General features: G+C 48.0%; 1 protein-coding gene across 3 annotated transcripts in view; it reads left to right on the top strand.

The window, feature by feature from the left end:
* The window catches only part of DAGLB (diacylglycerol lipase beta), a 31,553-nt gene extending 4,221 nt beyond the window's left edge, over window positions 1-27,332 (top strand). The window contains exons 3-15 of one of the 3 annotated variants that reach the window (XM_068566126.1): window positions 4,357-4,528; window positions 5,477-5,735; window positions 7,114-7,236; window positions 8,602-8,729; window positions 9,714-9,840; window positions 11,440-11,523; window positions 13,354-13,431; window positions 16,301-16,381; window positions 16,472-16,599; window positions 22,581-22,649; window positions 22,733-22,805; window positions 23,846-24,087; window positions 24,187-27,332. In XM_068566126.1, coding sequence (XP_068422227.1) covers window positions 4,357-4,528; window positions 5,477-5,735; window positions 7,114-7,236; window positions 8,602-8,729; window positions 9,714-9,840; window positions 11,440-11,523; window positions 13,354-13,431; window positions 16,301-16,381; window positions 16,472-16,599; window positions 22,581-22,649; window positions 22,733-22,805; window positions 23,846-24,087; window positions 24,187-24,385 — 1,763 coding nt within the window. In that variant the 3' untranslated portion in view covers window positions 24,386-27,332. The remainder of the gene's footprint in view (window positions 1-4,356; window positions 4,529-5,476; window positions 5,736-7,113; window positions 7,237-8,601; window positions 8,730-9,713; window positions 9,841-11,439; window positions 11,524-13,353; window positions 13,432-16,300; window positions 16,382-16,471; window positions 16,600-22,580; window positions 22,650-22,732; window positions 22,806-23,845; window positions 24,088-24,186) is intronic. The other 2 variants (XM_068566127.1, XM_068566128.1) reach the window with 2 other exon arrangements.
* The last annotated feature ends 225 nt before the right edge of the window (window positions 27,333-27,557 follow it).

Raw genomic sequence — 27,557 nt, 5'->3', positions numbered from 1 at the left:
TTTATTTACTTATTTTTGGCTGTGTTGGGTCTTCGTCGCCGCGTGCGGGCTTTCTCTAGTTGCGGCGAGCGGGGGCTACTCTTGGCTTCTCATTGTTGTGGCTTCTCTTGTTGCAGAGCACAGGCTCTAGGCACATGGGCCTCAGTAGTTGTGGCACATGGGCTCAGTAGTTGTGGCTTGCGGGCTCTGGAGCGCAGGCTCAGTAGTTGTGGCACACGGGCCTAGTTGCTCTGCGGCATGTGGGATCTTCCTGGACCAGGGCTCGAACCCGTGTCCCCTGCATTGGCAGGCGGATTCTTAACCACTGCACCACCAGGGAAGCACCCTGTTTGTTTTTAAACCAGTTTGAGTTTGAGAAAGATACCACAACTGAACTGAAGACAGTATTTTATAAAAACAGGTTAGTTTAATTGCCAATTTGTTACAAATCAATAACATCATATGCTTTATTTTAAATATTATGTAAATTTCAGTGAAGAATACCATAAAGTTAAAAAAAAAAGACAGATGATGGTTAGGGTCAAATAAGAAGAGGAATAACCATCAAGCCAACAGTAGACGATGACTGAAGATTATCAGTTAAGTAATACCTTTGGATGAAGTCAGAATTTCTCTTAACAACCTAGGGGTATAATTTCAAAGCAGTACTGGGGATACAGCTCATTACCTTAGTAGAAGCCATAAGGTCGTTTTCATTTTCTTCTGATGAAAATTAACCTCTACTACTAAAATAAATAATAGAATCTACAATAAATGTCGGAATTGGCATATTGGTGGATTTAATCCACATTTTAGCAGTAATTGATCGTTGCTTAACAGTGTCGCATTTGTGCATCAATTCAGGTTTGAAATGAAACCGCTGTTACAACCAGCCTTTGCTGTAGCATGCATACCACTGAACCTGTTTGAAATAAAGTTTTTCTCTTACTTTTTCAAAGAAAAAAAAAGACAAATGGGAAAAAATATTGTAACAGATGAGACTTAGAGCCAATCTCCTTAATGTAGAAGGGCTCTACGATAAATAAGAAAAAGACCAATAGGCAGCGCAAAAATGGGCAAATATGGTGAACAATAAAATAAGTAAAAGAGATTTTTACGTATGTAAAAAAAATTCAGCCTCAATCACAATAAGGAAAATTCATCAAGATGGTACATTGGGTTGGTGAATCTGTGCAGTTGTGAGACTGCTGCTTCTGGGTCTTTCCTGGAGCAGGGAACGCCTTCCCCAGAACCTCCCTTCTGCTCAGGCAGCTCATTTTGTTGGTGGGCATGTAGATTTGCTGAATCTCTTGGAAGCCTAATTTGGCTGTGTGTGTTGTGTACATATGGGTATCAGTCGGTTTTTTCCCTATATATTTGCATGTGTGCAAAATACTTGAAGTTTGCCACAGTGTTGCTTGTAGGCACGAAAGATTGGAACAAACTCGGTGCCTGTCAATAGGCCGCCAGTTTAAGTGTCGCTCGTTCATATGATGGTCTCCTGTGCACCTGTTAAAAAGAATGTGAAATGCTTTGTGAATGGACAAGGAGTGATTTCCAATATGCTAAGGTACAGGACACTGTATGTAGTTTGTTACTTTTTTGTAAAGGGATAAACTTACCTGTTTGGTTTATGTGTGGACTCTCTTGGGGGGGGTACACGAGTGACTAGTTTACTGTGAGGGAAGGTGACCGAGGGCTGGGATTCAGCGGTGGGAGGGAGGCTTAACATTTACTTTATACCTACTTGAGCGCTTTGAACTTTTCACCCTTTACCTGCATTGCCTGCACAGAATCAGAGTTTTTTACAAGTTATAAACTTTAGGTACATCTTTTAATAACCGTGAACCCCTTGGTAAACTTTATTACTGATACATGGATAACTCCCATCACCCCTTCTGTTTCGTAAGTCATCTCGATAATTAATCTGTCATTTGAACGGAAAGTCCCTGTTTATGGAGCTTTTGGCTGATACACCTCTAAACGAAACAGCACACATTGTAAGGGTGCATTTGGAACAAAGAGAATTCAGTCATCTTTATCCAGAAAACTGATGCTTGTGTATTTACCTTTTTTTTGGTCTTCACTGTAGAATCTTGATATCGTGGTAGTTTCTAGTTTTGATTTGAGAACCTCCCTGATGAAATCCTACTGTTTTGACCCTGTGGGAGGTTTAATTACAGAAGATCCACCCTCGTGACTATCGTGTTTTGAGAGAACGCCCTCAACCTCCAAGGTCTGCCCTTCGCTGTGTTTGGATGGATTCTGGGACATCTTGCATCGCCTCGGCGTTTGTGTCTCAAGAGCTCCTCTCGTGCCGGAGAAAATCACTGCAGTGGCTAGAGGTGTCAAGTCCCAAGATTCTGTGACACAGGCCTTCCTTGTGTGGCTCTCCTGTCAGTGGCTCAGCCACGTGAAGGGCAACGGGGTTACTTCCTGAGACGGCGTCAGGGATATTACGGTCGGGGACGTAGCCATGCTCATTCATTCTGGGGCGTCAGCTTTGTGATGCTCGCTGCAGCTCTTTACCTCGAGGAGAAAATAAAGGTCTGAGTAAAATAAAAACGCTTTTCTAGGCAAGCATAAACATAAAAAGGAGACTTTTTCAGTATCTCATGTCTTTTCTGGCCCCTTCACCAGAACTCCGTCTCCTGCTTGCTTCCCTCTGAATTTGCTTCCTCCGGGCAGCGTCCCGGGCTGGAGCCTCCCTGCTGCGGCAGCCTCTTCTTTGGAGTCCTAGCCCTCCAGGAGGTGGGAGTGAGCAGGTGCTGTTTCCTGTTTCTCTCTGCTGGTTGCCTATTGTTACAGAATAATACTCCAGATACAGGACTGATTTTTACATACCTGCACTCATTGTCCCTGGGAGAGAGAGAGAGTGCTGTTTCGGTTATCTTAGAACATTTTGTCTTTGTGCCAAAAATAAGGCCTGATAGTGTCTAATATTTTAAAATGTGACTCTAAGTAATTCATTCTAATGGAAGGTAGCTTTTGGAATTTAAAAGCTATTTCCTTATCAAATTATTTTTTAGATCTTAGATTTTTTTTCAGTCACTGTTTTTGTTTTAATCACGTGGCATTTTTATGTTGCTTAAATTGGTGTTTATCACAACTTTTTCCCAAAGGGAGAGAGTTGATTTACATCAAGAATTAAAGTACACAGGCCTCTAATGATACTTGGATTTGTTTTACAGTTTTATTTATTTATTTATTTATTTATTTATTTTTATAAATTTATTTGTTTTTGTTTTTTAAACATCTTTATTGGAGTATAATTGCTTTACAATGGTGTGTTAGTTTCTGCTTTATAACAAAGTGAATCAGTTATACATATGTTCCCAATTTATTTGTTTTTATTTTTGGCTGCGTTGTGTCTTCGTTGCTGCACGCGGGCTTTCTCTAGTTGCGGCGAGCGGGGGCTACTCTTCGTTGCGGTGCTCAGGCTTCTCGTTGCGGTGGCTTCTCTCTGTTGCAGAGCACGGGCTCTAGGTGCGTGGGCTTCAGTAGGTGTGGCATGCGGGCTTCAGTAGTTGTGGCACGTGGGCTCAGTAGTTGTGGCTCTCAGGCTCTAGAGCGCGGGCTCAGTAGTTGTACTGCACGGGCTTAGTTGCTCCGCGGCATGTGGGATCTTCCCGGGCCAGGGCTCGAACCCGTGTCCCCTGTATTGGCAGGCGGATTCTTAACCACTGCGCCACTAGGGAAGCCCCAAACTCGGTTTTAAATGTTGTGTCTAAATGGTGGGCTTCTGCAAGTGGTCTCACACATCAGAATTGTTCGCTTCCCAAAAGTGAGGACCACGGAGCATTGGTGAGGCAGAGAGCCTGCGGCATGCGAATCTGGATTATGGTTTAGAAAGTGGTTACTAAGCTCTCTGAGCCTCAGCTTCCTCATTTGTAAAATGAGGTGATGACTGTGTCACAGTCACTGGGAAGATTGAAGAAGAATGGGCCCGTGCTGCTTCAGGTGGTGCCTGGATCTTCCTGGCTGTGAGAACCCGGGTGACTGTATACCTCTGTTTGCTTGTGACAGTTCTGTTTTATGTTGGTTGTCCCAGCATTATTAATAGAGCCTCCCTTTGCTCTCAAAAGTATCCCAATTTGGACAAGGATTTTATTGTCACTCTAGTTAGAACCCAGAAGTGTTTTTAAACGCTGGTAAATCTAAGAAATGAATCTGAGGCTTTTTGTCATGTTTCCCATCCCTCGCTTTGTCTCTTGCTCTCAAACTTAGGCATGGATGCCCAAGTACAGGCAGAAAAGTCAGATGGCGGGTGTGCCTATGGGACACATATGTGTGCTGTGACAGCTGTTTTTTTGTGGAAGGGCAACTACTCATCTCTGAGGGGGCAAGTGACCAGTTTGAACATTTTCTGTGTTTCAGGGACCATTTGTAATCCTGGACCACGGAAATCCATGTCTAAGCTGCTCTACGTGCGCCTGGCACTCTTTCTGCCAGAGATGGTCTGGGCGTCCCTGGGGGCCGCCTGGATAGAGGACGGTGTTCAGTGTGACAGGACGGTGGGGAATGGCATCATTGCGACTGTCGCGGTCAGGTGAGGTCTCCAGTGTTCTGCAATTTCTTGTCCAAAATGCACTCGAGATGGAGGTAAACAAATACCTTCTGAGTAACTGAGGTGGCCCAGTGTCATGCAGGCTTCCTAATATAGTTAGAAAGGGATCTTTTTGAGTAAACCATAAAAATGCAGAGGGACTTGTTCATACATGAGGAATAGTTCATCTCCCATTGTGCATTTATTGATGTAGTTTCCTTTCTTACCGGTTCTCATTTTTCTGCATTCCCTCCCTTCCCTTACAAGAAGGAAGAGACCTGAAGACCAAAATAGGGCAAAAACTAAAAGTAGGACGTGAAGAAATATAGTGTCTGGAATGGCTACAGGAAATAATCTGCTGGAATAAGTTTTATGCCCTTTCCAGACTAAAAATCTTACAGATGATCTAGTCACATCCCCTCATGCTGTAAATAAGGGGATGGAGACTCCCGCCGCCCTGCTGAGCCTCTCGGTAGAGGCCGTGGCGGCCCTTCCTGGGCCACCTTCCAGGAGCACACGTGCTCATGGACCCAGGGCGCCTTGCGCATGGTGGACAACCTAGAAATATTGAAACGTAATGAATGAAAGACCTGTGAGGGTATCCCGTGGCACAGGAAGCCTCCTTTGGTTTTACTGAGGGGAACCCCGAGACCCTGGGGAGTAGGCCTGGGTCAAGGTCAGGGACTTCCACGCCCAGGCCGAGGCTCTGCCCACCAGACAGTTGCCTTTTCCTTTTGTGGCTTTCGGGGCTCTGATCTTTGCCGGGCCTGGGTTGGCCATGGGCTCATAAGGAACTTTCTAGAAGAAACAAGTTGCCCGCCTCTGCCAGGTTCTGGGAGATCCCCACCTTCCCTAGTAACAAGAGGCGCAAGCTGTACAGATGCAGAGAGTGACCGCACGGGTCACCTCAGGCCTGCAGCCCCCGAGCCTTCTCCTCTCTCTGTGTCGCAGCTGGATCACCGTCGCCTCCACCGCGGTCATCATTGTCATCGTCTTTGACCCGCTGGGGGGGAAGATGGCTCCGTATCCGCCTGCGGGCCCCCATCACCCGGATAGTCATGAGTCCAGCCAGTTACTTAATGGCCTCAAGACGGCAGCTACAAGCGTGTGGGAGACGAGAATCAAGTTCCTGTGCTGCTGCATCGGCAAAGACGACCGTACTCGAGTTGCATTTTCGAGTACGGCAGAGCTTTTCTCAACCTACTTTTCAGTAAGCCGACGGGGTCTGCTCTGGTCTCTTTCTTCTGTTTAAGTAAACACTTCTTTGGGGAAGATGAGTTCTCTGCATTTTGAACCCGTCTCCCCGTTGACATAAAACACCTCCTGAGAGTGAGTCCTCTGTGGGTGCGGCGGGTGGAGGTGTGCCCTGGGGTGAGCGCCCGAGAGCTCCAGGGAGCAGGGACCCGGGGCCCTGTGCTCACAGACCCCACCCCCTGGTCGGCGCATCCTTGTGTTGACGCCCATCTGTTACACAGTTAAGATTTTGAAATAGTTCTTAAGGAACTAAGTAGTGGAACCTGTACATTTTGAGAATCATTTGCCAGTCTTTTCCTACATTCTTTGTCCAGCTGGTTCTCAGCAGATGCCAGGTCCCGGCAGTGTCATGCCTCCGAGGTAGTATCAGACCCTGGGTTTCTTACAACTTTATGGCATGATAGAAATGATAGATGATTCTCTTTTTAAAGACAGTTGCAATGCAGAAGGGTGTCATGGTTCTAGAGCAGTTTCTTCAGTGATTTGGAAACATTTGTTTTTCTTTCACATCCAATTTCTCTTATAATGATCTCTGATAAACTGCCATTATGTTCAGTACTGCAACCGAGTAAGAGAGAGGAGTTCTCTTGACGTCTTGCACGCCTGCCAGCCTTTTTCTCACCTCTGTGTGGTGTCCAGGCCTGCCCTGCTCACGGCTGGCTCCGTAACCAGCAGCCTCCACATAGGGATGAGAGAAGCGTGTCCCCCTAAATAATTTCAAAGGAGCACTTCAGCCTGGTCTTAAGATTGTTGAAAGAAGGAGGAAGAGAATCTGGCTATTCTTAGAGGACGTCTTAACCTGCATCGTGGGCAGAACCGATGGCTCAAGTGGCCGAGTGGCCAGTACCTGGTTTCTTGTGGACTCCCATCTGCTCCGTGTCCCTCGTGAAGGAGAGGGTCAGGTCAGGCTCTGGACACTCACTCTGTTGCTTTCCTAGTTTGAGGGTCTTTCTGAGGCTCGTTCTGCCCAGTGAGTGTAAGTCCAGTCTCATACATCTCTGCCATGGACTCTTTCAACAAAACCTTCTCAGCATCTCGAGCAGTGAGAGTGTAAACCTGGGCCAAAATCAGACGTTACTCCAAAGAGGGCGAATTTACCCATTTACTCACCCACTTTACAGGCGACGTGAAGTAGATGAAAAATAGCTGACTCACTTGACGTGAAATCTGAGAACAGAGATCAGTAAAATATTTATGTTCTCGAGCACCTTTTCACACGTAACTGTATGTGTATGTGCATGTGTGTGCATGTGAACTGTGTAAAACTGGACCCTCGGGAGCTCGTGGGCCGTTCCCGCTGGGTTTATGATAAGCTGCTGTGGTTTCCCACCCAGGACACGGACCTGGTGCCCAGCGACATTGCAGCAGGGCTCGCTCTTCTCCATCAGCAACAGGACAACATCAGGAACAACCAGGAGCCTGACCAGGTGGTCAGCCATTCCCCAGAGTCCTCCCAGGTAAGCCCATGTCTCTGTTGGGTTGTACAGTTTTGACATTCACACCTACTTGTAAATTAAAAAAAAAAAAAAGCAACAGTTCCAGGAGCAGTTGATTGGAATCTGATTTGTGGCTTTTGCTAGTTGTGGTTTGTCACCTGTCAGGTGAGGCATCTCCTCATCACCTGGAGTGCAGGTAGAGGGAGCCCATTCCTGGCCCGTTCACCACCCACTGTATTTATTTTTATTTCTTTTCCTGAGATTCTCTTTTAGGAAGTTGGCTGTTGTCTGCATATCGAAAATTCCCTCTGGGGTGGGACCTGGCTCTCCCAGAGTGTGTTTGCTCTCTTCTCTGGGTCTGGGGAACAGCTACAGTTCAACTTTGCTTGATGATTGCTTTCTTGCCACAACTTCTGTGCTTTTGAAAGAGAAAATTGCATGTAGATTGTGTGTCTATCCCTGCACCTAGTTCCCAGCAGCCCATTTGTTGCAGTGGCGTCTGCACCTGCGTCCAGCAGGAAGTCACGGGCTTATTTCGCCAGGAGTCAGAAAAGTCATTAGGGATTTTTGCTGCTAACTTCTGCATTCTCCTAAAATGAGGGGTTCATCTGTCTGTATTTAAGGACCAGTTTTCCCAGTGGAAGTCCTCCGAGAGGTTTATTCCCTGAAGAAAGAAAGGGAAGAATCAGGAATTTGAGTTAAGGTTTAAGATCATAGTGTGTTCTACTATTTATCAAATAGATAATCCACAAGGACCTACTTTGTAGCACAGGGAACTCAATGTCTTGTAATAACCTATATGGGAAAAGAATCTGAAAAGGAATAGATATAGGTATATGTATAACTGAATCACTTTGCTGTACACCTGAAACTAACACAACATTGTAAACCAACTATACGCCAATATAAAATGAAAATTAAATTAAAAAAAAAAAAGGGCTTCCCTGGTGGCGCAGTGGTTGAGAGTCTGCCTGCCAATGCAGGGGACACGGGTTCGGGCCCTGGTCTGGGAAGATCCCACATGCCGCGGAGCGGCTAGGCCCGTGAGCCACAACTACTGAGCCTGCGCGTCTGGAGCCTGTGCTCTGCAATGAGAGGCCGCGATGGTGAGAGGCCTGCGCACCGCGATGAAGAGTGGCCCCCGCTCGCCGCAACTAGAGAAAGCCCTCTCGCAGAGGCGAAGACCCAACACAGCCAAAAATAAATAAATAAATAAAACCAGGAGACTCGGGGATAATTTGAAGAAACACAGAACTCCTAATCGATAGAGACTCTAAAGGGCTACAATCTAAGCATTTAAAAAAAAAAAAAAAAAAAGGTCATAGTGTGTTGATCCTCTCCTTAATGGGTTCCCCTAAACAAAAAGCTTTTTTTCTTCTCTTACAGGAAGCTGATTTGGATGCAGAATTAGAAAACTGCCATCACTACATGCAGTTTGCAGCAGCTGCCTATGGGTGGCCTCTCTATATTTACAGAAACCCTTTTACAGGGCTGTGCAGGATTGGTGGCGACTGGTAGGTGGGCACCGTCTGAGGCCTCCATCCTCATTCCGCTCCGGATGTTGCTTGCTATGGTGTCCGTACTTTATTTTCTAAAAATAGTCACACTTCCCTGTTTAAAAAAACTTCCTATTTTGAAATAGTTCAAAAACCGCAAGAGCAGCGCTAAGAACGCCCATGTCCCTTATCTAGAATGACCAGCTGTGACTCAGTTTGGTCACATGTGCTGTATCGCTCTCTCCGTAAACACGTGTTTTTCCCCCCAGAGCCATTGGCGATACAGTCGCGGGCATCATGCATTAGAGGTAAAGACCTCTAATTACTTCAGCTTGTATTTCTTAAGAACAAGGTCTTTCTTTGCCATAAATTACAGTACAGTTATAAAATTCAGGAAGTTTCTCATTAATCATTAGCTATTCAAATTTTTCCAATTGTTCCAGTAACACCCCTTGTCGCACATTTTCTTCCAGTCAGGAGCGTGGATTGCATTTAGCTGTCAGGTCTCCTTAGTCTCCTCCAGTTTGGAACAGTTCCTCAGTCTTTTTTTTTTTTTAATCTTTCACGATATTGACATCTTGAAAAGGACAGTCTGGGTATTTTGTAGGCTGGCCCTCACTTTGCATTTGTCTGGTGACTTCTTCACGATTAGGTTCAAGTTACACATCTTTGGCAGGAATGCTCCATGCGGAGCGTGCATCCTTCTTAGTACATCACATCAGGAGATCCCTGATGCCGGCTTGTCCCATTCCTGGTGATTTTAGGGTCTCTCCCATCCTTGTTGGTTTATTTTTTGAATATGTAGAGCATTAATAAAGAAGTCAGACTGTAGTAAGATGTGTACACAGAAGTGTCATTTAAAGGCCACTGTAGGTTCCCAGACTGAGCTGTGCAGACTGTCAGTGGGCGCCCTCAGGTTTGCTGGGAAACGGGACGGCAGGGTGGGGTCTTCCTCTGTACGTGGCTCTGGTTGGCGCAGTAACGCCTCTGCCCCCGTTTTAGTTGCAGAAGCCGGACAACTGATTATGACTTGGTTGGAGGTGATCAGCTCACCTGTCACTTTGGCTCCATCCTGCAGACGACGGGGCTGCAGTACCGGGATTTCATTCACGTCAGCTTTCACGACAAGGTAGAGTGAGCAGTGCTTCCTAACTTCTTCTGGGTCTTGGAGTCCTTCGAGATTCTGGTGGAAGTTATAAACTATTCCCCCGGAAAAATGTGCGGGGACACATACACCGACACATACTCACCCCAAGTTTAGCGCACTATCTCGGGGTTCACAAACGCCCTTGAAGCCCCCCCAGGTTTAACATAAGATGGGGCAGAAAGTCTTCATCAGCGAGACTATGCTGTGTTTCACCTGAGCCCGTTTTTAGTGAAGAACAATGAGTTGCACTTGGCATTAATCCCACACCGGTGTCCGGGGTTGATCAATCCTGGTCTCTGGGTCTGAGCTCCGTCCTGTTAGTGCAGTGCAGTGGGTCTCACACTTGGGAGGGTCCCAGAATCGCAGGGCTGGTTAGTGAAGCTGCAGAAGCCAGTCTGTCTGGCGTCAGGGACCCGTCCTGCATTGCTTCGTGGCTCCCCACGTGGTCCTCACAGGCACCGGAAGCCCAGAACCTGCAGCCAAGCACAGCGGCTCTCACATCTGCTGTCTACTGGGATCTCCTGGGGAGCTTTTACAACTCAGAAGCCCAGGCCAGACCCCAGATGAATGAAGTCAGAATCTGTGGCGATGGGACCCCAGCTCAGGAGCCCCCCCACGGTTCCAGCACACAGACGATTCAGGGAACCACTGGTGTCCTGTTCTTGAGCCCCCTGGCTCCCAAACTCCTGCATTTTAGACTCACCTGGGAGGTGTAAAAGTCACACCCCATCCCACTGAGATCAGAACGTCCAGGATCTTGTTTTCATGTCCGCAGTGAATCTGGTGCCCAGCAAAGCGCAGGAGCCCGTGAGCCCTGTGCTGCCCTGTCACTGAGTGGTGGTGACAGAAAGAGCGGGTGGGGTTTAAAGGAGGTGATTTTCCACAGAAGGCTCGTGACTGCTCTGTGGGCTCTTTCAAGGAGCCCCCCACAAGGTCATCAGTAGAAGTCCCTCTCCTGCGGAAACCAGGGCGGTGAAGTCGGCAGTCTATCCTCTCCTGCTGGCTCCAAATGCACGACCGTTCACCACGCACAGGTGGCCGTCCCCGTGGTGTCACACCAGCCGGAGGACAGCACACCATGCTGTCCTCCTTAAAGATGAGGAAATGGGGTCGAAGAGAACTTCAGATGTTTGCTTGGGGTCCCACAGCAGGAATGGGGCGGAGCAGAGTTCCTGAGGCAGGTCTGCCTAACCCAGACCCTCTCGCTGCTCCTTCAGGGGCTTCTGCAGGTGCGAAGGCAGGAGCCTAGGGTTACTACTGGACCTGCGGTTGGTTCTGATGCAAGTGGGTGCTTACAGGGCCCAGAGCCTCTCACCCGCTGCTTGCACTGACCCAGAGTGGAGGCTCTGGTCTTGCCCACTGAGATGGCTCTATCCCCTGCCCCCGAGGGTAAAAGGGTCTTGGGTTTAGAGAGCCTTTCATCACTGAGAATCAGAAGTCACACTGTCTACTGAGGACGAGCAGAGGTGGGGATCAGTGCACCCCTCCGCGCTGTGCTCGGAAGCGCCGTTTGTCAGCCTCTCTGGGCTGGCCCAGCCGTGTCCGCAGGCACCTGTGCTAATGCTCGTTCCTTTCTCCCAGGTGTACGAGCTCCCCTTCTTAGTGGCTCTGGACCACAGGAAGGAGTCGGTGGTGGTGGCTGTGAGGGGAACCATGTCTCTCCAGGTACGGAGCCTGGCACGCTGGCCCAGGGGACCGGGGGCGGGTGGTCAGCAGCTCAGACGCCAGGAGACCCAGCTTTCCTGGAACTGAGGGGAAACCTTCGTAAGTGACAGCATCAGACACAGGGAAACACCGGGCGTGGAAAACAGGGAGGCGAGTCCAGGGCTGTCAAATACTCCCTTTGAAAAAGCAGATAAAGCCATTTCCTTTTAACCAAGAAATATTGGAAACTTAGACACTGGCAGGGCTGGGCTCCCCTACTCCCGGGCGGGTGCCCGCTTGATTCCCTGGGCCCCCAACCCGGGTGACCCTCCCCTTGAAGTTTCTGCACCCAAAGCCAGAAAGAACAGTAGGTTAAGTCATGCAGTCCAAAGTCAGCCCACTCTTAGGTACCCCCCACCCCCCCTCCCCAGTTCCCGTTCGGGGTCTCAGCCGGCCCCACGCGCCTGCCCCCCGCTCCCCCAGTGCCGTGGGAGCCAGCACTGTCCAGCCCCACCCAGCGGTCCCCTCCATCCTGCTCGGTCTCTGCCCCACGAAGACACCTGGCGACTTTCTTCTCTCCTGTGTTGTGCTTTTTGGTCTCTTCTTGGCTGTTCCTCAGTCTCATTTCCTAGTTCTCTCTTTTCTCCTGACCCAGGAAATGAAACGAGACTCCACCCTCTTCTGCTTTCCCCCCGACCTTGCGCGGGCAGCCTTGCCCCTGCCTCGCCAGGAGCCATCTGGGTCTGCCCGGGCCCCCGCTCCCGGGTCTGCTCTCCCGTCAGGGCACCGCCCGCCCCAGTAACCATGTGGCGCCCCCTTGCCCCCCAAGAAGCCGCAGAGCTGAAGTTGTCTCCGGCTCTCTCCTCGCTTCCTGCCCAGTCTGTCGCGCGTGGTCCTGCCCGGCCCCTCTCTGGCCCGTCTCCTCCAGTCCCAGCACCGCAGCCCTGGCTCTGGTCCCAGGCCTCTCTTTCCTGGGCCGGCAACAGGTTCCCTACCTGGTCCCTGTCTCTCGTCTCGCATCTTCCCAGTCTGTCCTTTGTACCATCCAGAGGACTCTTTCTAGAACACGGTCAGACCTGCCACTGCTCGCAAACCTCCGGCAGTTCCCGCTGCGTTTTATACACGGTTCCTGGTTCTTGTTGAGGCTCTGTCGGCACTGGGGGGCACAGTTCCCAGCCCTGGCAGCGCCAGAGCCACTTCGGGGCCCCTCCCTCCGCAGGTGGGCCTCCCCGGGTCCCGGGGACACACCAGCCTCCCAGGCTCTGCCCGCGGCCCCTCGATGCATCCAGAGTCGAGTGCCCGTGAGCCCAGCCCGCCGCCCGCTTCCCATGCTCAGATGCCTCTGCCCTGGGTCCTGCTGCTCCCCTGGGTGGGGATGCCGGCCTCTGTTGTCTCCTCTGCTTCCTGAAAACCAGCTTTTCCGTGAGGCTCTGGCTCAGGCCACCTCCTCCAGGAAGCCCCCCGTGCCCTGCAGCGCTCACCCCTCCTCTGCTCTGGGTGACGTGTCTCTTACCCTCCCTTAGGTTTCAGCCAGCCGTTGACTGGGCCCCTGGAGGACGGGAACCATGCTTTGCTCAACACCCTGGCCCAGGGCTCTGTGCTTCGTGGGTGCTTAGATGCTGTGTGCAGGGAGTGGGGGCAGAGGGTGCGTCTTAGACGTGTCCCCTCCCCAGTCTTCATGTCTGATTGCGCCGTGGGTCCCTCAGGAGCTTCCTGGCCACCTGGCATCTCTCCCGAGTTCAGGCACCTGGGGTCCAATTCTCAACAGCCTGACCCGGGGGACTGTCCCAACGCAGCCACCCTCAGCTAGCCCAGCCCAGCTGACGGCCTCTTCCCACGCACTGTTTCCAGGACATCCTTACGGACCTGTCAGCAGAGAGCGAGCCGCTCGACCTCGAGTGTGAGGTGCAGGACTGCTGGGCACACAAGGTAGGAGCCGAGGCCGTGTGCTCTGGAATGTTCTGTCAAGGGGAACCTCGAAGGCGCTGGAGTATTTTCAGCTCAGGGTCTCCCGCGTTAACGCTGCTGTGTGCCAGGTGCTGTCCAGCACGACTTCTCACCACAGCCCTGAGAGGTTACTTTTGTTTTTAAGAGAAAGAAGCAGGTTCATAGCGATTGCGTCACTTGCCAGTAGCTACACGGTTACTGGAACAAGTGTCAGAGTTGGCATTTGAATGCTTTTCTTCCCGTGTAATTAAAGTAGTACTTCCTCATGGTGCAAAAAAGCTTTAGTGCAACACAGTGCAGGCAGACCCTCCCTGAGATGCAGACGCTCAGCGCTTTTCTGCATGTCGTTGCATTCTCTGCATATGTCACAATACCGAGTTCTTGTTTCACTGTTACTGTGCTGGCAGGGGGCCCGGGGTGCATAAGCTCCTCCCGAAGGGATGACGAGAGGAGCACGGCCTGCTCAGAGCAGAGTTATTTCCCTCCGCCAGCCTCCGGGAACCACCGTTTTACTGTCTGTGAATTTGCTTATTTTACGTTCCTCATATAAGTGGAATTATACAGTATTTGTCCTTTCACTACTGGCTTATTTCACTGAGCACATGTCCTCAGGCTTCATCTGTGTTGCAGTGTGTGTCAGAACTTCCTTTGGCTGCTGTAAAATTGCCATGAGCATGGGTGTGCAGGTAACTGCTGGAGTCCCTGCTTTCAGTTCTGGGGGGAATATACCCAGACATGGGATTGCTGGGTCTTCTGTTATTTCTCTGTTTAACTTTTTGAGGAACCAGCAAACTGTTTTCCAACACAGCTGCACCATTTTACGTTCCCACCAGCAAAGAACGCGGGTTTCCATTTCTCCACATCCTCATCACTTTTCTTTCTTTTTTTTTTTTTTTTAAATATAGCCATTCTAGTGGCTGTGAAGTGAGTATCTCACTGTGGTTTTGATTTGCATTTTCCTGATGACTAACGAGGTTGTAGAGCTGAGCGTTTTAACACTTGAGGGAAAGTCTGGGATGATTCCTTCCCTAAAGGTTACAGCGGCTGCTTCTGGGGAGAAGGATGTCGGGGGTGGAGGGCAGTGGCCTTCCACTGTTTTTATACACTTCATGTGGTTTTTAACCAAAACATGTATTACTTCTGTAGTAATAGTTTTTTAAATAGAATGCTTCATTTTTAAAAAAGCACGTGTTATTGCCAGAGTGCGGTGCTGGTAATTGAACCCCAGTGTCCTGTCGGGACAACTTTTTTTCCTTCCAGGTTTTTTTGTTACTGTTGTTTTTTGGGTTTTTGTTTTTTTCTGTGCCTGGACACTTCAGGGAAGAGCCAGAGTGGAAGCTTTTGGCTTTTGTTCTGCCACCAGTTAAGAGCTTGACAGTCCTGGGAATGTGAACTTTTTTCCTTTATCCCTTAGCTGTCTTTTCATACCTCAATTCACTGACAAGTCCAGTTTAACTATTACTGGGTGTGCATGAAGAAAAACAAATAAATTTAAAACTTATTTTAGAGACACATCAACTAGCCAAGCACAGAATACCCTCAGAGCCCTGTGGGCTCGGCTGTGGCTCTGGTCTTAGAAGAATTTGGGCCGCAGACCGAGGCTTTGTGCCTCCACAAGCTGCGACCCTGCAGGCCTGGCCGGCTCTCAGCGGAGGCCTCCTCCAGCACCGTTTCGTTCAGTGACAGCTCTTGCCCTCCCGCCGGGAAGACAGCTGCTCAGGGCCTAAGGGCACGAACTGTTCTCTGCTCTTGGCCTTGGTACCGAGTTTTGGCTCTGATGCTGTCCACGATGGTTGGAGTTCAAAGCTGTGCAGCTGAAAACGGTCTTGGCATTTCACCTGTAACACTTGTGCCAGGGAGACTCACAACCGGCCGAGTTGTGGTCCAAATGCCGAGTGGCTTTGGCTGTCCAGAACCAGATACGCGGTAGGTGCCTAATAAATGTTGGCGGAAGTCGACAGCATCGCGTGGTAGGAGGGGGAGGAAAGGGAGATCTGGCGGTTTGTCCAGAAGTGCCGTCAGACTGTGCACAGCATGTTAACCCTTCAGACCTCCTGGTTTCTCATACACGAGGCCAGGTTCCGCATTCTGCTCACAGGGTTATAGGGCTATTGAATCAGGAATTTGCAGCAGCTTTAGAGAGGAGCAAAACAGTCTCCCATCTTATGTGGAATTTCTCCCATTTCATCCTGTTGGAGGTTAGGCTGCGGGGGTCGGTGGCCAGGCCTGTCCTGTGTTGTCATGCAGGAAGCACTCTGAAAATGTTTTTGGTTGACAGGGTTGTCTCTCCTCGATGGGAACTACTTAATTTTCAAGAAGTCTGTTTCGTGAGATAGCTGTATTTGCTAGGAAGTTTTACATTCTGTTTTTTGAAATTAAACCAAAGCCTGGCCTCCCTAGGACTCACTTCCGATGGTTTTAGTTCTGCTTTTGCAGGAACAGTGGCTACTTAGTCACTGTCACTGATTCAGAACTTTACATTTTAACATACTTGTAAAAGATCAGCCATTTATAATCTAAATGTGACGGACCATGGGGACTTGGCTAAAGTAAATTGTGGGACGTCCATGCAGCAAAATACTCTGTAGCTACAGAAGAAGCCTTAGAAATATCCATTGACATGGAAGGATGTTCCTGACATCACCTGTTCGCTCATGGAAATATTTTTTGAGCCCCTGCTTCGTGCCAAGCTCTGTGCCAGGTGCCAGGAACACAGCAGTGAGCGGTAGATGTGCTCGCTGATCCCAGGATGGCTTCCCTGACTGGGGGGGGACAGAGTCGCCACTAGGAGACCCCGTGTAGGCCTGGCCTGTCTGACAGTCACCAGCCGCCTCTGTGTCTGCACTTCCAGGGGATTTCTCAAGCTGCCAGATACGTTTACCAACGACTCATCAACGACGGGATTTTGAGCCAGGCGTTCAGCATTGCACCTGTGAGATTTTAACTCTTCTTTTCTTTCTGTTTTCTCTGCCATTAGCTATTTGTTTTCTTAACCTTTACTCATTCTGCATTTGCCCCCTAGGAATACCGGCTGGTCATCGTGGGGCACAGCCTGGGGGCAGGCGCCGCAGCCCTGTTGACCATCATGCTCAGAACCCCATACCCACAAGTCAGGTGTTACGCCTTTTCCCCGCCCAGGGGGCTGCTGAGGTACTTCTTTGTTTTCTTTCCTGTAAGGAGGTGCTACTCACAAGGTATATGGTCAAAACTGGTCTCTTATCTGCAAGTTAGTTAACAATTTCTCATCCTCAGGAGAAGTTTGTTTCAAAGCCCTGTTTGGTTGAAAAAAGACTGGATAGCTTTTCATAGGTCTCTCTAACCATAGCTTTGATTTTATTTTATTTTTTTAAACTGAGGTATAATTATATTAGTTTCAGATGTACAACATAACGATTCGATATTTGTATATGCTGTGAAATGATCACAATAAGTCTAGTTAACAGATAGTTACAGAATCATTTTTCCTTGTGAGGAGAACTTTTTTTTTTTAAATGAAAGCGTCTTCATTTATTTATTTATTTATTTTTGGCTGTGTTGGGTCTTCGTTTCTGTGCGAGGGCTTGTCTCTCTAGTTGTGGCGAGCGGGGGCCACTCGTCATCGCGGTGTGCGGGCCTCTCACTGTTGCGGCCTCTCTTGTTGCGGAGCACAGGCTCCAGACGCGCAGGCTCAGTAATTGTGGCTCACGGGCTTAGTTGCTCCGCGGCATGTGGGATTTTCCCAGACCAGGGCTCGAACCCACGTCCCCTGCACTGGCAGGCAGACTCTCAACCACTGCGCCACCAGGGAAGCCCAGGAGAACTTTTAAGATTTACTTTCTTAGCAGCTTTCACATACGCAGCACAGCATTATTAACTGCAGTCGCCATGCTGTACGTTACATCCCAATAACTTATTTATTTTATAACTGGAAGCTTGTACCTTTCGACTCCTTTCACCCATTTCACTGCCTCCCCTCCCACCCCCCCACCCCCCCCACCCCCCCCACCCCCCCCCGCCGGCAGCCCCCAGTCTGTTCTCTGTATCTGTGAGCTTGGTTTGTTTTTTCAGTTTTCACATGTAAGTGAGATCACGTGGTATTTGCCTTTCTGTTCTCTCACTTAGCGTCATGCGCTTAAGGTCCGTCCAGGCTGTTGTCCCTCCACAAACAGCAAGATTTCGTTACCTCTTATGGCTGAATAATATTCCATTACACACACACACACACACACACACACACACACACACACACGTCTTTATCCATTCATCTGTTAGTGGACACTTAGGTTTTTTCCATGTCTTGGCTATTGTAAATGCTGCAGTGAACATGGGGGTGCAGGTATCTTTCAAGTCAGTGTCTTCGTTTTCTTTGGATAAACACCTAGAAGTGGAATTGCTGGATCATATGGTAGTTCTATTTTTAATTTTTTGAGGAACCTCCATACTGTTTTTTTCTAGTGGCTGCACCAGTTTACATCCCCACCAGCAATGCACAAGCATTCCCTTTCCTCCACATCTGGCCAGTGCTTGTTATTTCATGTTTATCTTTTTTGGATAATAGCCATTCTGACAGGTGCGAGGTGCCATCTCGAGCTTTGCATTTTCATTTGATTTGCATTTCCCTGATGATTAGTGATGTTGAGCATCTTTTCACGTACCTGTTGGCCATCTGTATGTCTTCTTTGGAAAAATGTCTGTTTAGATCGTCTGCCCTTTTCTTTTGGACACGCGGCATGTGGGATCCTAGTTCCCGGACCAGGGATTGAACCCTGCAGGGGTCACGCCCCCTGCAGTGGAAGCTCGGTGTTTCAACCACTGGACCGCCAGGGAAGTCCCCGTCTGCCCATTTTTTAATCAGATTGTCTTATTGCTATTGAGTTGTATGAATTCTTTATATATTTTGGTTCTAACCTCTTATCAGGTATATGATTTGCAAATACCTTCTTCCATTCAGTAAGTTGCCTTTTCATTTTGTCAGTGGTTTCCTTTGCTGTGCAAAAGCTTTTTAGTTGGATGTAGTCCCATTTAATTAGACTTTTGTTGCCTTTGTTCTTGGTGTCAAATCCAAAAAATCATCACCAAGACCAATGTCAAGGAGCTTACTGCCTATGTCTTCTTCTAGGGGTATTCTGATTTCAGGTCTTATATTCAAGTCTTTAACCCATTTTGAATTAACTTTTGTGTATGGTGAGATAGTGGTCCAGTTTTCCCAACATCATTTATTGAAGAGACTGTCTTCTCCCCACTGTGTATTCTCAGCTCCCTTCTTAATTAATTCACTGTAAGTGCATGGGCTTATTTCTGGGCTCCCTGTTCTGTTCCATTGATCTATGTGTCTGTATTTATACTGATCATCATACTGTTCTGATTACTCTAGCTTTGCATCATATTAGGAAATCAAGGATCACGATATCTCCAGCTTTGTTTTTCTTTCTCAACATTGCTTAGGGCTATTTGGGGTCTTTTGTGCTTCCATATGAATTTTAGTGTTGTTTGTTCTGTTTCTGTGAAAAATGCCATTGGAATTTTGATTAGGATTACATTGAATCTGTAGATTTCTTTGGGTAATATGGACATTTTAGTAATAATTCTTTTAATTCATGAGCACAGAATACCTTTCCATTTATTTGTGTCTTCTTCAGTTTCTTTCTTCAGTGGCTTCTAGTTTTCACTGTGCAGGTCTTTCACCTCCTTGGTTAAATTTATTCCTAGGTACTTTATTCTTTTTTTTTTTTTTTTTCAATATTTATTTGTTTGCATTGGGTCTGAGTTGTGGCACACGGCATCTTCGTTGTGACGCGTGGGCTTCTCTCTAGTTGTGGTGCATGGGCTCTAGAGCGCATGGGCTCAGTAGTTGCAGTGCGGGCTTAGTTGCCCCGCGGCATGTGGGATCTTAGTTCCCTGACCAGGGATCAACTCGCGTCCCCTGTATTGGAAAGCAGATTATTAACCACTGGACCACCAAGTAAGTCCTATTCTTTTTGATGTAATTATAAATGGGATTGTTTTCTTAATTTCTCTTTCTGATAGTTCATTATTAGTATATAGAAATGCAGGTTTCTGTATATTAATTTTGTATCCTGCAACTTTACTGAATTTGGTTACTAATTCATTTTTTGAGTTTGAAAATTACATTTTTCTTTTCTGATTCAACATACTTAATCCTGTATAATCTTTGGCCTGATGATAGAAGAAATCTGTACGACCATTAAAAAAAAAGAAATAAAAAATGAAAGGGGTAAAAATTAAATTTGTATCCATCATAGAATTTTTGAAAAATATAAATAAGTGGAGAGATCAAGATCTACCCAGAAATCATCATTGTAACTATTTAGGTTTGCTTTCTTCCAGCTTTTTGTGTGTGTGTGTGTGTGTGTGTGTGTGTGTGGATATGTGTTTTTCTAATACTCTATATACATTATATCCTTAACTATTCTTTGAGAACATGTTTTTAAATTAACTACTTAGTTTTCTATCATCTGGTTACACCACTTTTATTTATTCCCATACTGATATTTACATTCTTTTCATTTTTTCATTATTATAAATCTATCAATATCTTTATACATAAATGTTTGTGTACCTTTAAAATTTTTAAAAGCTCTTTTAATATTAAAACACATATTTATACATATAATAAGACACGAAAGTGACTTTTTAAAATAACCGATTGTTTTTATTCAGTGAAACAAAGATAAAACATGTTTTTGAGAGTAATAAGCAAACATCCATACAACTTGGATGCATTTTGCTGTGTGAAAGAAACCTGATACAAGAGACCTTACTGTGTGATTTCACTTAATATGACATTTAAAGAAAAAAATTTTTTTTAATGAATTTATTTATTTTTGGCTGCATTGGGTCTTCGTTGCTGTGTGCGGGCTTTCTCTAGTTGTGGTGTACGGGCTTCTCATTGCGGTGGCTTCTCTTGTTGCGGAGCGTGGCCTCTAGGTGTGCGGGCTCAGTAGTTGTGGCTCGCGGGCTCTAGAGCGCAGGCTCAGTAGTTGTGGCGCACGGGCTTAGTTGCTCTGTGGTATGTGGGATCTTCCCGGACCAGGGCTTGAACCTGTGTCCTCTGCATTGGCAGGCGGATTCTTAACCACTGCCCCACCAGGGAAGTCCCTATATGACATTTTAGAAAAGACAAAACTATAACAACGGAAAGCAGATCAGTGGTTGCCTGGGGTTGGGGGTGGGATATTGCAGAAGGACACAGGGAGCCCGGGGGTGATGGAAATGCTCTACGTCTTGATTGAGGTGGTTGCTAAACATTTATATACATTGGTCAAGAGTCATCAAATTGTACACTTACAATGGGTGTGATTTTACTGTTGTGAATTACACCTCAATAAAGCTGATTTAAAAATAGTCACATACCTCTGCACCCACCCGAGTGGAGAAATGAACGTTGCCAGTGCCTTAAAGAGTCTCTGTGTGTCCTCTCCTTTCCTGTTCACAGGGAATCACTGTCCTGATCTTTGTGAAAATTCTTCCCTTCCTTTTTTTTTTTTTTTAATTAAGAAAAAAATTGTTTTTTAATTTTTGGCCGCACCATGCGGCCTGCAGGGTCTTAGTTCCCCGACCAGGGATCGAGCCCATGCCCCCTGCAGTGGAAGCTTGGAGTGTTAACCACTGGACCGCCAGGGAAGTCCCCTCCCTTGCTTTAAAAACTAGTTTTACCACCTGTTTACATGTCTCTACATAGTTTGGATTTGCATGATTTTGAAATTTAGAGGAAGGGAATTATACTTTTTTTCTGTTATTTTTTTTTTTTCCCCACGTTGTTTGAGGTCTGAAATGTTATTGTGTAAATTCTCATTATGTTTCATCACGTATCACAGGTTATCTGCTCTGCTGGTGATGGACATCGGGCTGTCACAGACGTGCTGGGTCACGGAGTGTGCACGTGCTCGCGCTTCGCGTGTTGCGGCTGCACCCATTCACACCTCACCGGCAGCGTGCACACCTCTCACATTCTCACTAACACTTAATAGTGTAGTGTCCAACTTGAACATTTTTGCCAATCTGATGGGTGCGCAGTGATGTTTCATTGTTTAATTTGCATTTCCATGATGAAGTTGAGTCTCTTCATATTTTTGTTGAGTTTCCACTCATGAAGTTCCTTTTGCCCATTTTCCTCTTGTATTGTCTATTTCTTTTCTCGCTGGTTTGTATATATATTCAGTACATCAGTTCTTTGTTGGTTCTAAGTATGTGTTGTAAATATACTCACTCCTCGATGTGTCTTTTCACTTTGAGTCAAGTCTTTATCAGTTCTTAATTTTAACATTGACTAATTTGTCATTATCTTTGGCTGCGTTGGGTCTTCGTTGCCGCGCGCAGGCTTTCTCTAGCTGCAGTGAGCGGGGGCTACTCTTCATTGCGGTGCGTGGGCTTCTCACTGCAGTGGCTTCTCTCGTTGCGGAGCACAGGCTTCAGTAGTTGTGGCACGTGGGCTCAGTAGTTGTGGCGCACAGGCTTAGTTGCTCTGTGGCATGTGGGATCTTCCCAGACCAGGATCGAACCCGTGTCCCCTGCATTGGCAGGTGGATTCTTAACCACTGCACTACCAGGGAAGTCCCAGGTCTTCGTTTTCATAAATCTTTCTCTGTCCCAAGGACGTGGAGCTAGTCTCCTATCGTGTCTTTTAAAAGCCTTTTAGTCTGACCTTTCACCTTTACCTAGGTCTTTAATCTATGTTTAATTCGGGGTTTTTTTGTGTACAGCATGAGGTAGAGATTCAGTTTCATCTTCCCGCTCACACCTTGAGTGCTTTATCCTAGCACTGTTTATTAAAAGCCCATCCTTCCCCTACTGCTGACCTGCAGTACCACTCCTGCCCTGTGGGAGGCATCCATGCTCACTCTTCCCCTGGCTTCGTCTGATTGTGCTGATGCCGCACTGGGTTAAGTACCTTAGTTGCCTACCCAGTGCTGACATCTAGTAACGTAAATCCCCATGCCTTTTACTTTTTCAAGGGAATCTGGCCAGTGAGTTGCTCTACCTGGAATCTCTTATTTCTCTTCCCCTTTAGAGGGTGGAGAATAGAGTGGAGTTCTGTGAACACACTGACCTCTTCCTAACTTGGTACAGTTACTTGCTTTCTCTTGGAAGCCTTCTGTGGGCAATGTAATCACCTTTTTTTTTTATTTCAGCAAATCTCTTTGTGAATACTCTAAGACCTTCATCGTGTCACTTGTTCTGGGCAAGGATGTGATTCCCAGGTGAGTCTGCTGGCTGCCCCGTCTGGGCTTGGGCTGGCGGGAAAGGCGAGTACTGAGCCTCAGTCTGGTCTTTTGCTCAACAGGTTAAGTGTGACCAACTTGGAAGATTTGAAGAGGAGAATCTTGCGAGTGATTGCTCACTGCAACAAGCCCAAGGTAACTCGGGGGGGCCCCGAAAGAGGACCTGCAGGGGTTAGGGCCTCCCCACCAGGCTGTTTGTGGCTCGAGAGGACGTTTCTAAATTCAGAGCCTCATAGCGCAGGGCACTGATGCTGCTAGAAGCTCTTCCACCCCTGGCACAGACTGCTGGCTGCTGTTCTGCAGAGGACGCCTGAGAAGCAAACGGCTAAACCGAGCGCAGGGAAGCTGCAACTAGAACGTACTATACTAGAGCCATCCCTGTTTGGTTGAGTGATTTGTTTTTGTCATACTTCTTAGTCCTGTCGTGACTAACAACAGCGTTCTGATGGTTTTGGTCACAAGGCTGCCAGACACAGAGTTTAGGAGGCGCTGGTGTTGCTGGGCTGTGGAACACTACAGTCGTTACAAATATAAATGCATTTGTATTTACCGGTAGAGAAAAACATCCATGATGTTTTGAAGAGTTTTTTTAAAAACGGCAGGATTAAAAATGCTTCTTAGAATATAATCCAAGGCAGGGGTAGGTGACGACGTATATATAGCTTTCACCAAAAAAATACACCAAAATGTGGTTTTATTTAGATTATGGGATTAGAGATGATTTTTCACTTAACATCTTTGTTTTGACATTTTTTGTGTTTTTGTTGCTAATTAGAAAAAAATTTTTAATTTAAAAATAGACTTCCTCCTTATCAGCTAACACTCCCCCCAAATTAAAAAAAAAAAAAAATTTCGTATCTAATGTCTTTAAGGGTAAAGGGTGAAACTGGTTTACACAGAGTTGCCTAAGAAGAATTAAGGGTAATTTTTCCTCAAAATCTGCCTGAATTTGGTTTTTAAATATTGCTTCAAGTACGATGGCGTCACTGCCCCCAGAGAAACCTGAGTTTGGGCCCCTGACCTCCACACTCCTAAGATCCACGTTGAAAAACAAAGCAGCCAGGCTTCTGTGCTGTGGGGTTGCCGCCGCCAGCTCACAGGTCCCAGGAGGTCTCCGGGGACCGTGAAAGCCTCCCGGAGTCACACGTGCGCCGCCTTCTCGGTCTCGCCCTCAGTACAAGATTCTGCTGCGCGGGTGCTGGTACGAGCTCTTTGGAGGGCACCCCGAGGACCTGCCGACGGAGCTGGATGGGGGCGACCTGACGCAGCCTCTCCTCGGGGAGCGGAGCCTGCTGGCGCACGGGTCCCCGGCCTACAGCTTCTCCAGCGACTCTCCGCTCGAGTCCCCCAGCAAGTACCCCCCTCTCTACCCCCCCGGCAGGATCATCCACCTGGAGGAAGTGGGCACTTCAGGGAGGTGAGTGCGGCGGGCCTGACGTGGTCAGTCACCCCCCAGCGGTGAAGGGAGACTCACAGGGGTGAGACTTGAAGAGATGCTCGGCTTTTCCTCTTTCAGGTTTTCCTGCTATCCTGCTGCTCGGTATAGCGTGAAGTGGTCACATGAGTCGGAATTCAGCAAAATACTCATCGGCCCAAAGATGCTAACAGACCACATGCCAGACATCCTGATGAGAGCCCTGGACAGCGTGGTGTCCGACAGAGCCGCCTGTGTTTCCTGTCCGACCCAGGGAGGCTCCAGTGTGGACGTGGCGTAACCAGGGCAACTGGGAGCTGCTCGGGCCGTGGACACCGCTCTTGTTCCGACAGTGACTTAACATCTGAGTGATTCCCACGATGGCCATACCTGGATGTCCATCGATCGGATTTCAGTGGTCTCCTAAATGACTGAGTAATTTGCGAAATACCTCTGACCACAATATTGACACAATCAGGAGCCAGCAGAGCACTGAGGTGACGGCCCCCCCGAGACTGAGCGGGCGTGACGCCCTTTCCCGTAGGCCCGCTGATTCCCGGGAGTCCCACAGCCAGGTTTAAGGCCCTAACGGATCTGTAGGCACCCGCCCCCTCAGGCCACCTTTTCAGTGACAGGGTCCTGCCTTACGAGTTGGCACACAGGTGTGCAGTGTATTCTGCAAACCGGACTTTCCTGCCTGCACAAACTCAGTGTCAGTTGCGAGGGTGCAGACTGGGGTTCTGTCCTGGGTGGCACCAAGCGAGGGTCAGCCCTGGGCTCCGACTGGGGATCAGACGAAACCAGGTCGGGGAAGCGAGCAGACTGCTGCGCCTGCCCTCCGAGTGCCCCGCTGCCTGGTCACACTGCTTGTTTCACCAGCCTCAGGGTGCTGGCCCGGTTCTCGTGGGATACTCGCGGAGGTCAGCCAGTGGATGCAGAGCGAGTTTAAAAAAAAAAAAAAGCACTTACATATCATGAGTGCCTGCACAGCCATGAACTCTTCCAGTGGGTGTTTCTGGGCAGGTCTATTTTACTGGGTAGTTTTACAACAGTCCTGTTTTAAACATCTTTTTTCTGTCCACTGTAAACAACAAAATGGAGTCTTAAGTTTTCCTGGAGCTCTGGCTAAAGACCGAAGGTTGCCCAGGCGTCTGACTGCACTCCACCCCCGATCCAAACCCTGTAAAATGACAGTGATGGGATTCCTTTAGAAAGCATAAACCCACAAGGACGGGGGGAAGAAGAGACAGGAACAGGGAGATGGCCAGAGGTAAGCGGACTCCTGGGTGAAGTGGGGAAGGAAAGACAAGAATAAATCCGGTCTACAAACCAGATGCCCAGGCACCTCGGACCTGGGCGTGACGCAGACAGCGGGGGACCGGCCAGAGTGACGGCTGGAAGAAATCTGGCTCCTCGCTTGCTTCAGGGTAGAGGGGGCGCTGGGCACCAGCGCAGTAGAACAACGCCTCCCACTTGGCTCCCAGAACCTTCAAGAAGATGCTCCGAGGAAATCAGACCTATAGGGATACCTGCCCCCTCAGGGCCTAGTAGCTGTCACAGCCATACCACCTCAGCTTTTGAAAACCTGCAAAGGTCTCTGACTGAAATGCCGCGGTGACATCCAACTGCTACAAGTTTCGTTTCTAAACATAATTCCTGTACGTTCCTAGCAGCAGAAAGGAAAGCGATCTCCAGCACGTTGACCCACACTGCCCTGGCGTGACCCACCTACGTGCCCAGTGTCCGGTCTGCTTTTTAGTTTTCAGTGTTCAAGCACGAGCCAGGGATTGCCAGACACTTGGGGAACAAAGGACCAAAAGAAACAGACACGGGAGAAGCTTCAAACCCTCCCAGCTACATACAGCTTGGGAACAGAAAGAGTGCTGCAACCACAAAACTGATCCACAAGGCTGAAAAATAGTATTTAGGGAAAAAAGAACTCCTGGACGTGAAAAGTATAAAAAACGAAGTCAAAAGCAGCTGGGAAAGGGATACCTGAATAATGGGAGACAAGCTTCCAGACAGAACAAGCCCACCAAGCACAGGGTACGGGAGACAAAGATCCACCCAGGACATGAAGACACAGGGCAGACCCCACAAGACGTGTGGAGATAAACGTACCGCCCCCTGCAGTGCAGACGGCCAAGACGACGGGAGAGCTGCCTTCAAGAAGCCAAACAGAAGTTATTTCCAGCCTGGAATTACAGACCCAGCCAAAAAGTGTCAGGTTAGAATGAAGTTATTTTCAAAGATACAAGGTGCTCAAAAACATAGATCACCCACATACTCCTCAGGAAGCTCTTGGAGAATCTGTCCATCAAGGTGAGAAAGTAAATTAGAAAACAGGGAGTTAAGATGTAGAAAATGAAAGATCAACACGTAAGAGAAGTGGTGGTCAGAGGGCTCTGTGCCTTTAGGGAAATGAAAACTGATGAAACACATGATACGTCCGAATGTCCTGAGATTTAGACAACAGATGGAAAAGTCACAGTTAAGTTAATCGAGTACACAGAAAACCACCTAGTACTCCAAAAGAAACCAAAGTTGTGCAGGAAAGGCAGATCCTGTTACTACGTGGCTCAGCCCTGAGCGTTTACGTGGCAGCGGTAATGCAGACGCTGAATATCAGCGCCAACCCGAACGACTGTACTGAAGGGGTGGGAAAGGTGTGTTGAGGCTGGGGTTACGGCTGGTTAAGAGCTACTGCATCCCCACCGGGGAGGGGACGTCGTCGGTGGTGGCTGGAACTGAAAATCCAATGGAGCACACAGCTTAGCCTGAGCCCCGGGGAGGGGAGGGGCTGACAGCTCAATCAGTCACCAATGGCCAGTGACTGAATTGAAGCCTCCAGAAAATTCGAAGGGACCTGGTTTGGAGAGCTTCCGGGTTGGTGAACACGTGGAGATGTGGGGAGAGCCGTGCACCCAAGGAAGCGCCCAGCCCTTCCTCCATACCTTGCCCTCTACATCTCTTCCGTCTGGCTGTTCCTGAGTTACATCCTTTTATGATAAACCAGTGATCTGGTAAGTAAAAGAGACAAAAGCAAGCATGTGCTTACGCATGTGAAGACAAGTATGAAGAATTACCTAAGAGAACTCAAAATAGGTGCCTCTGGGGAGGGTGCGAAGGAGGAAGACTGCTGTTTTTGTGGCAAACCTTTATAGATTTGGTCTTTAAACTGCATTATTTATCTTTGGTTAAAAAAAAAAAATAACTCTTCCAAGCAATAAAAAAGAAAAATTTTAAAACTGCTTCTAACATGAACTGTTAATAGTATAAGAAGTTTAGGCTCCAGAAAGGATCTTAAAGTCATATCGTCAGTCTCCACCTTACCAGGCTGCCAGCTCGGGTTCCAACATCTGCATCTTCGGCCCAGAGCTCTGGCCCGAGATGCTGACACACGTCCCTGCGTGGACATCACATGAGTCTCGCCAACATTCGCCAGGTCTCAAACCGAACGTCACTCAACGCCC

Source organism: Eschrichtius robustus, chromosome 16 (genome assembly GCF_028021215.1).
Source record: "Eschrichtius robustus isolate mEscRob2 chromosome 16, mEscRob2.pri, whole genome shotgun sequence".
NCBI lineage: Eukaryota > Metazoa > Chordata > Mammalia > Artiodactyla > Eschrichtiidae > Eschrichtius > Eschrichtius robustus.
This window is presented reverse-complemented; position numbering and strand designations above follow the sequence as displayed.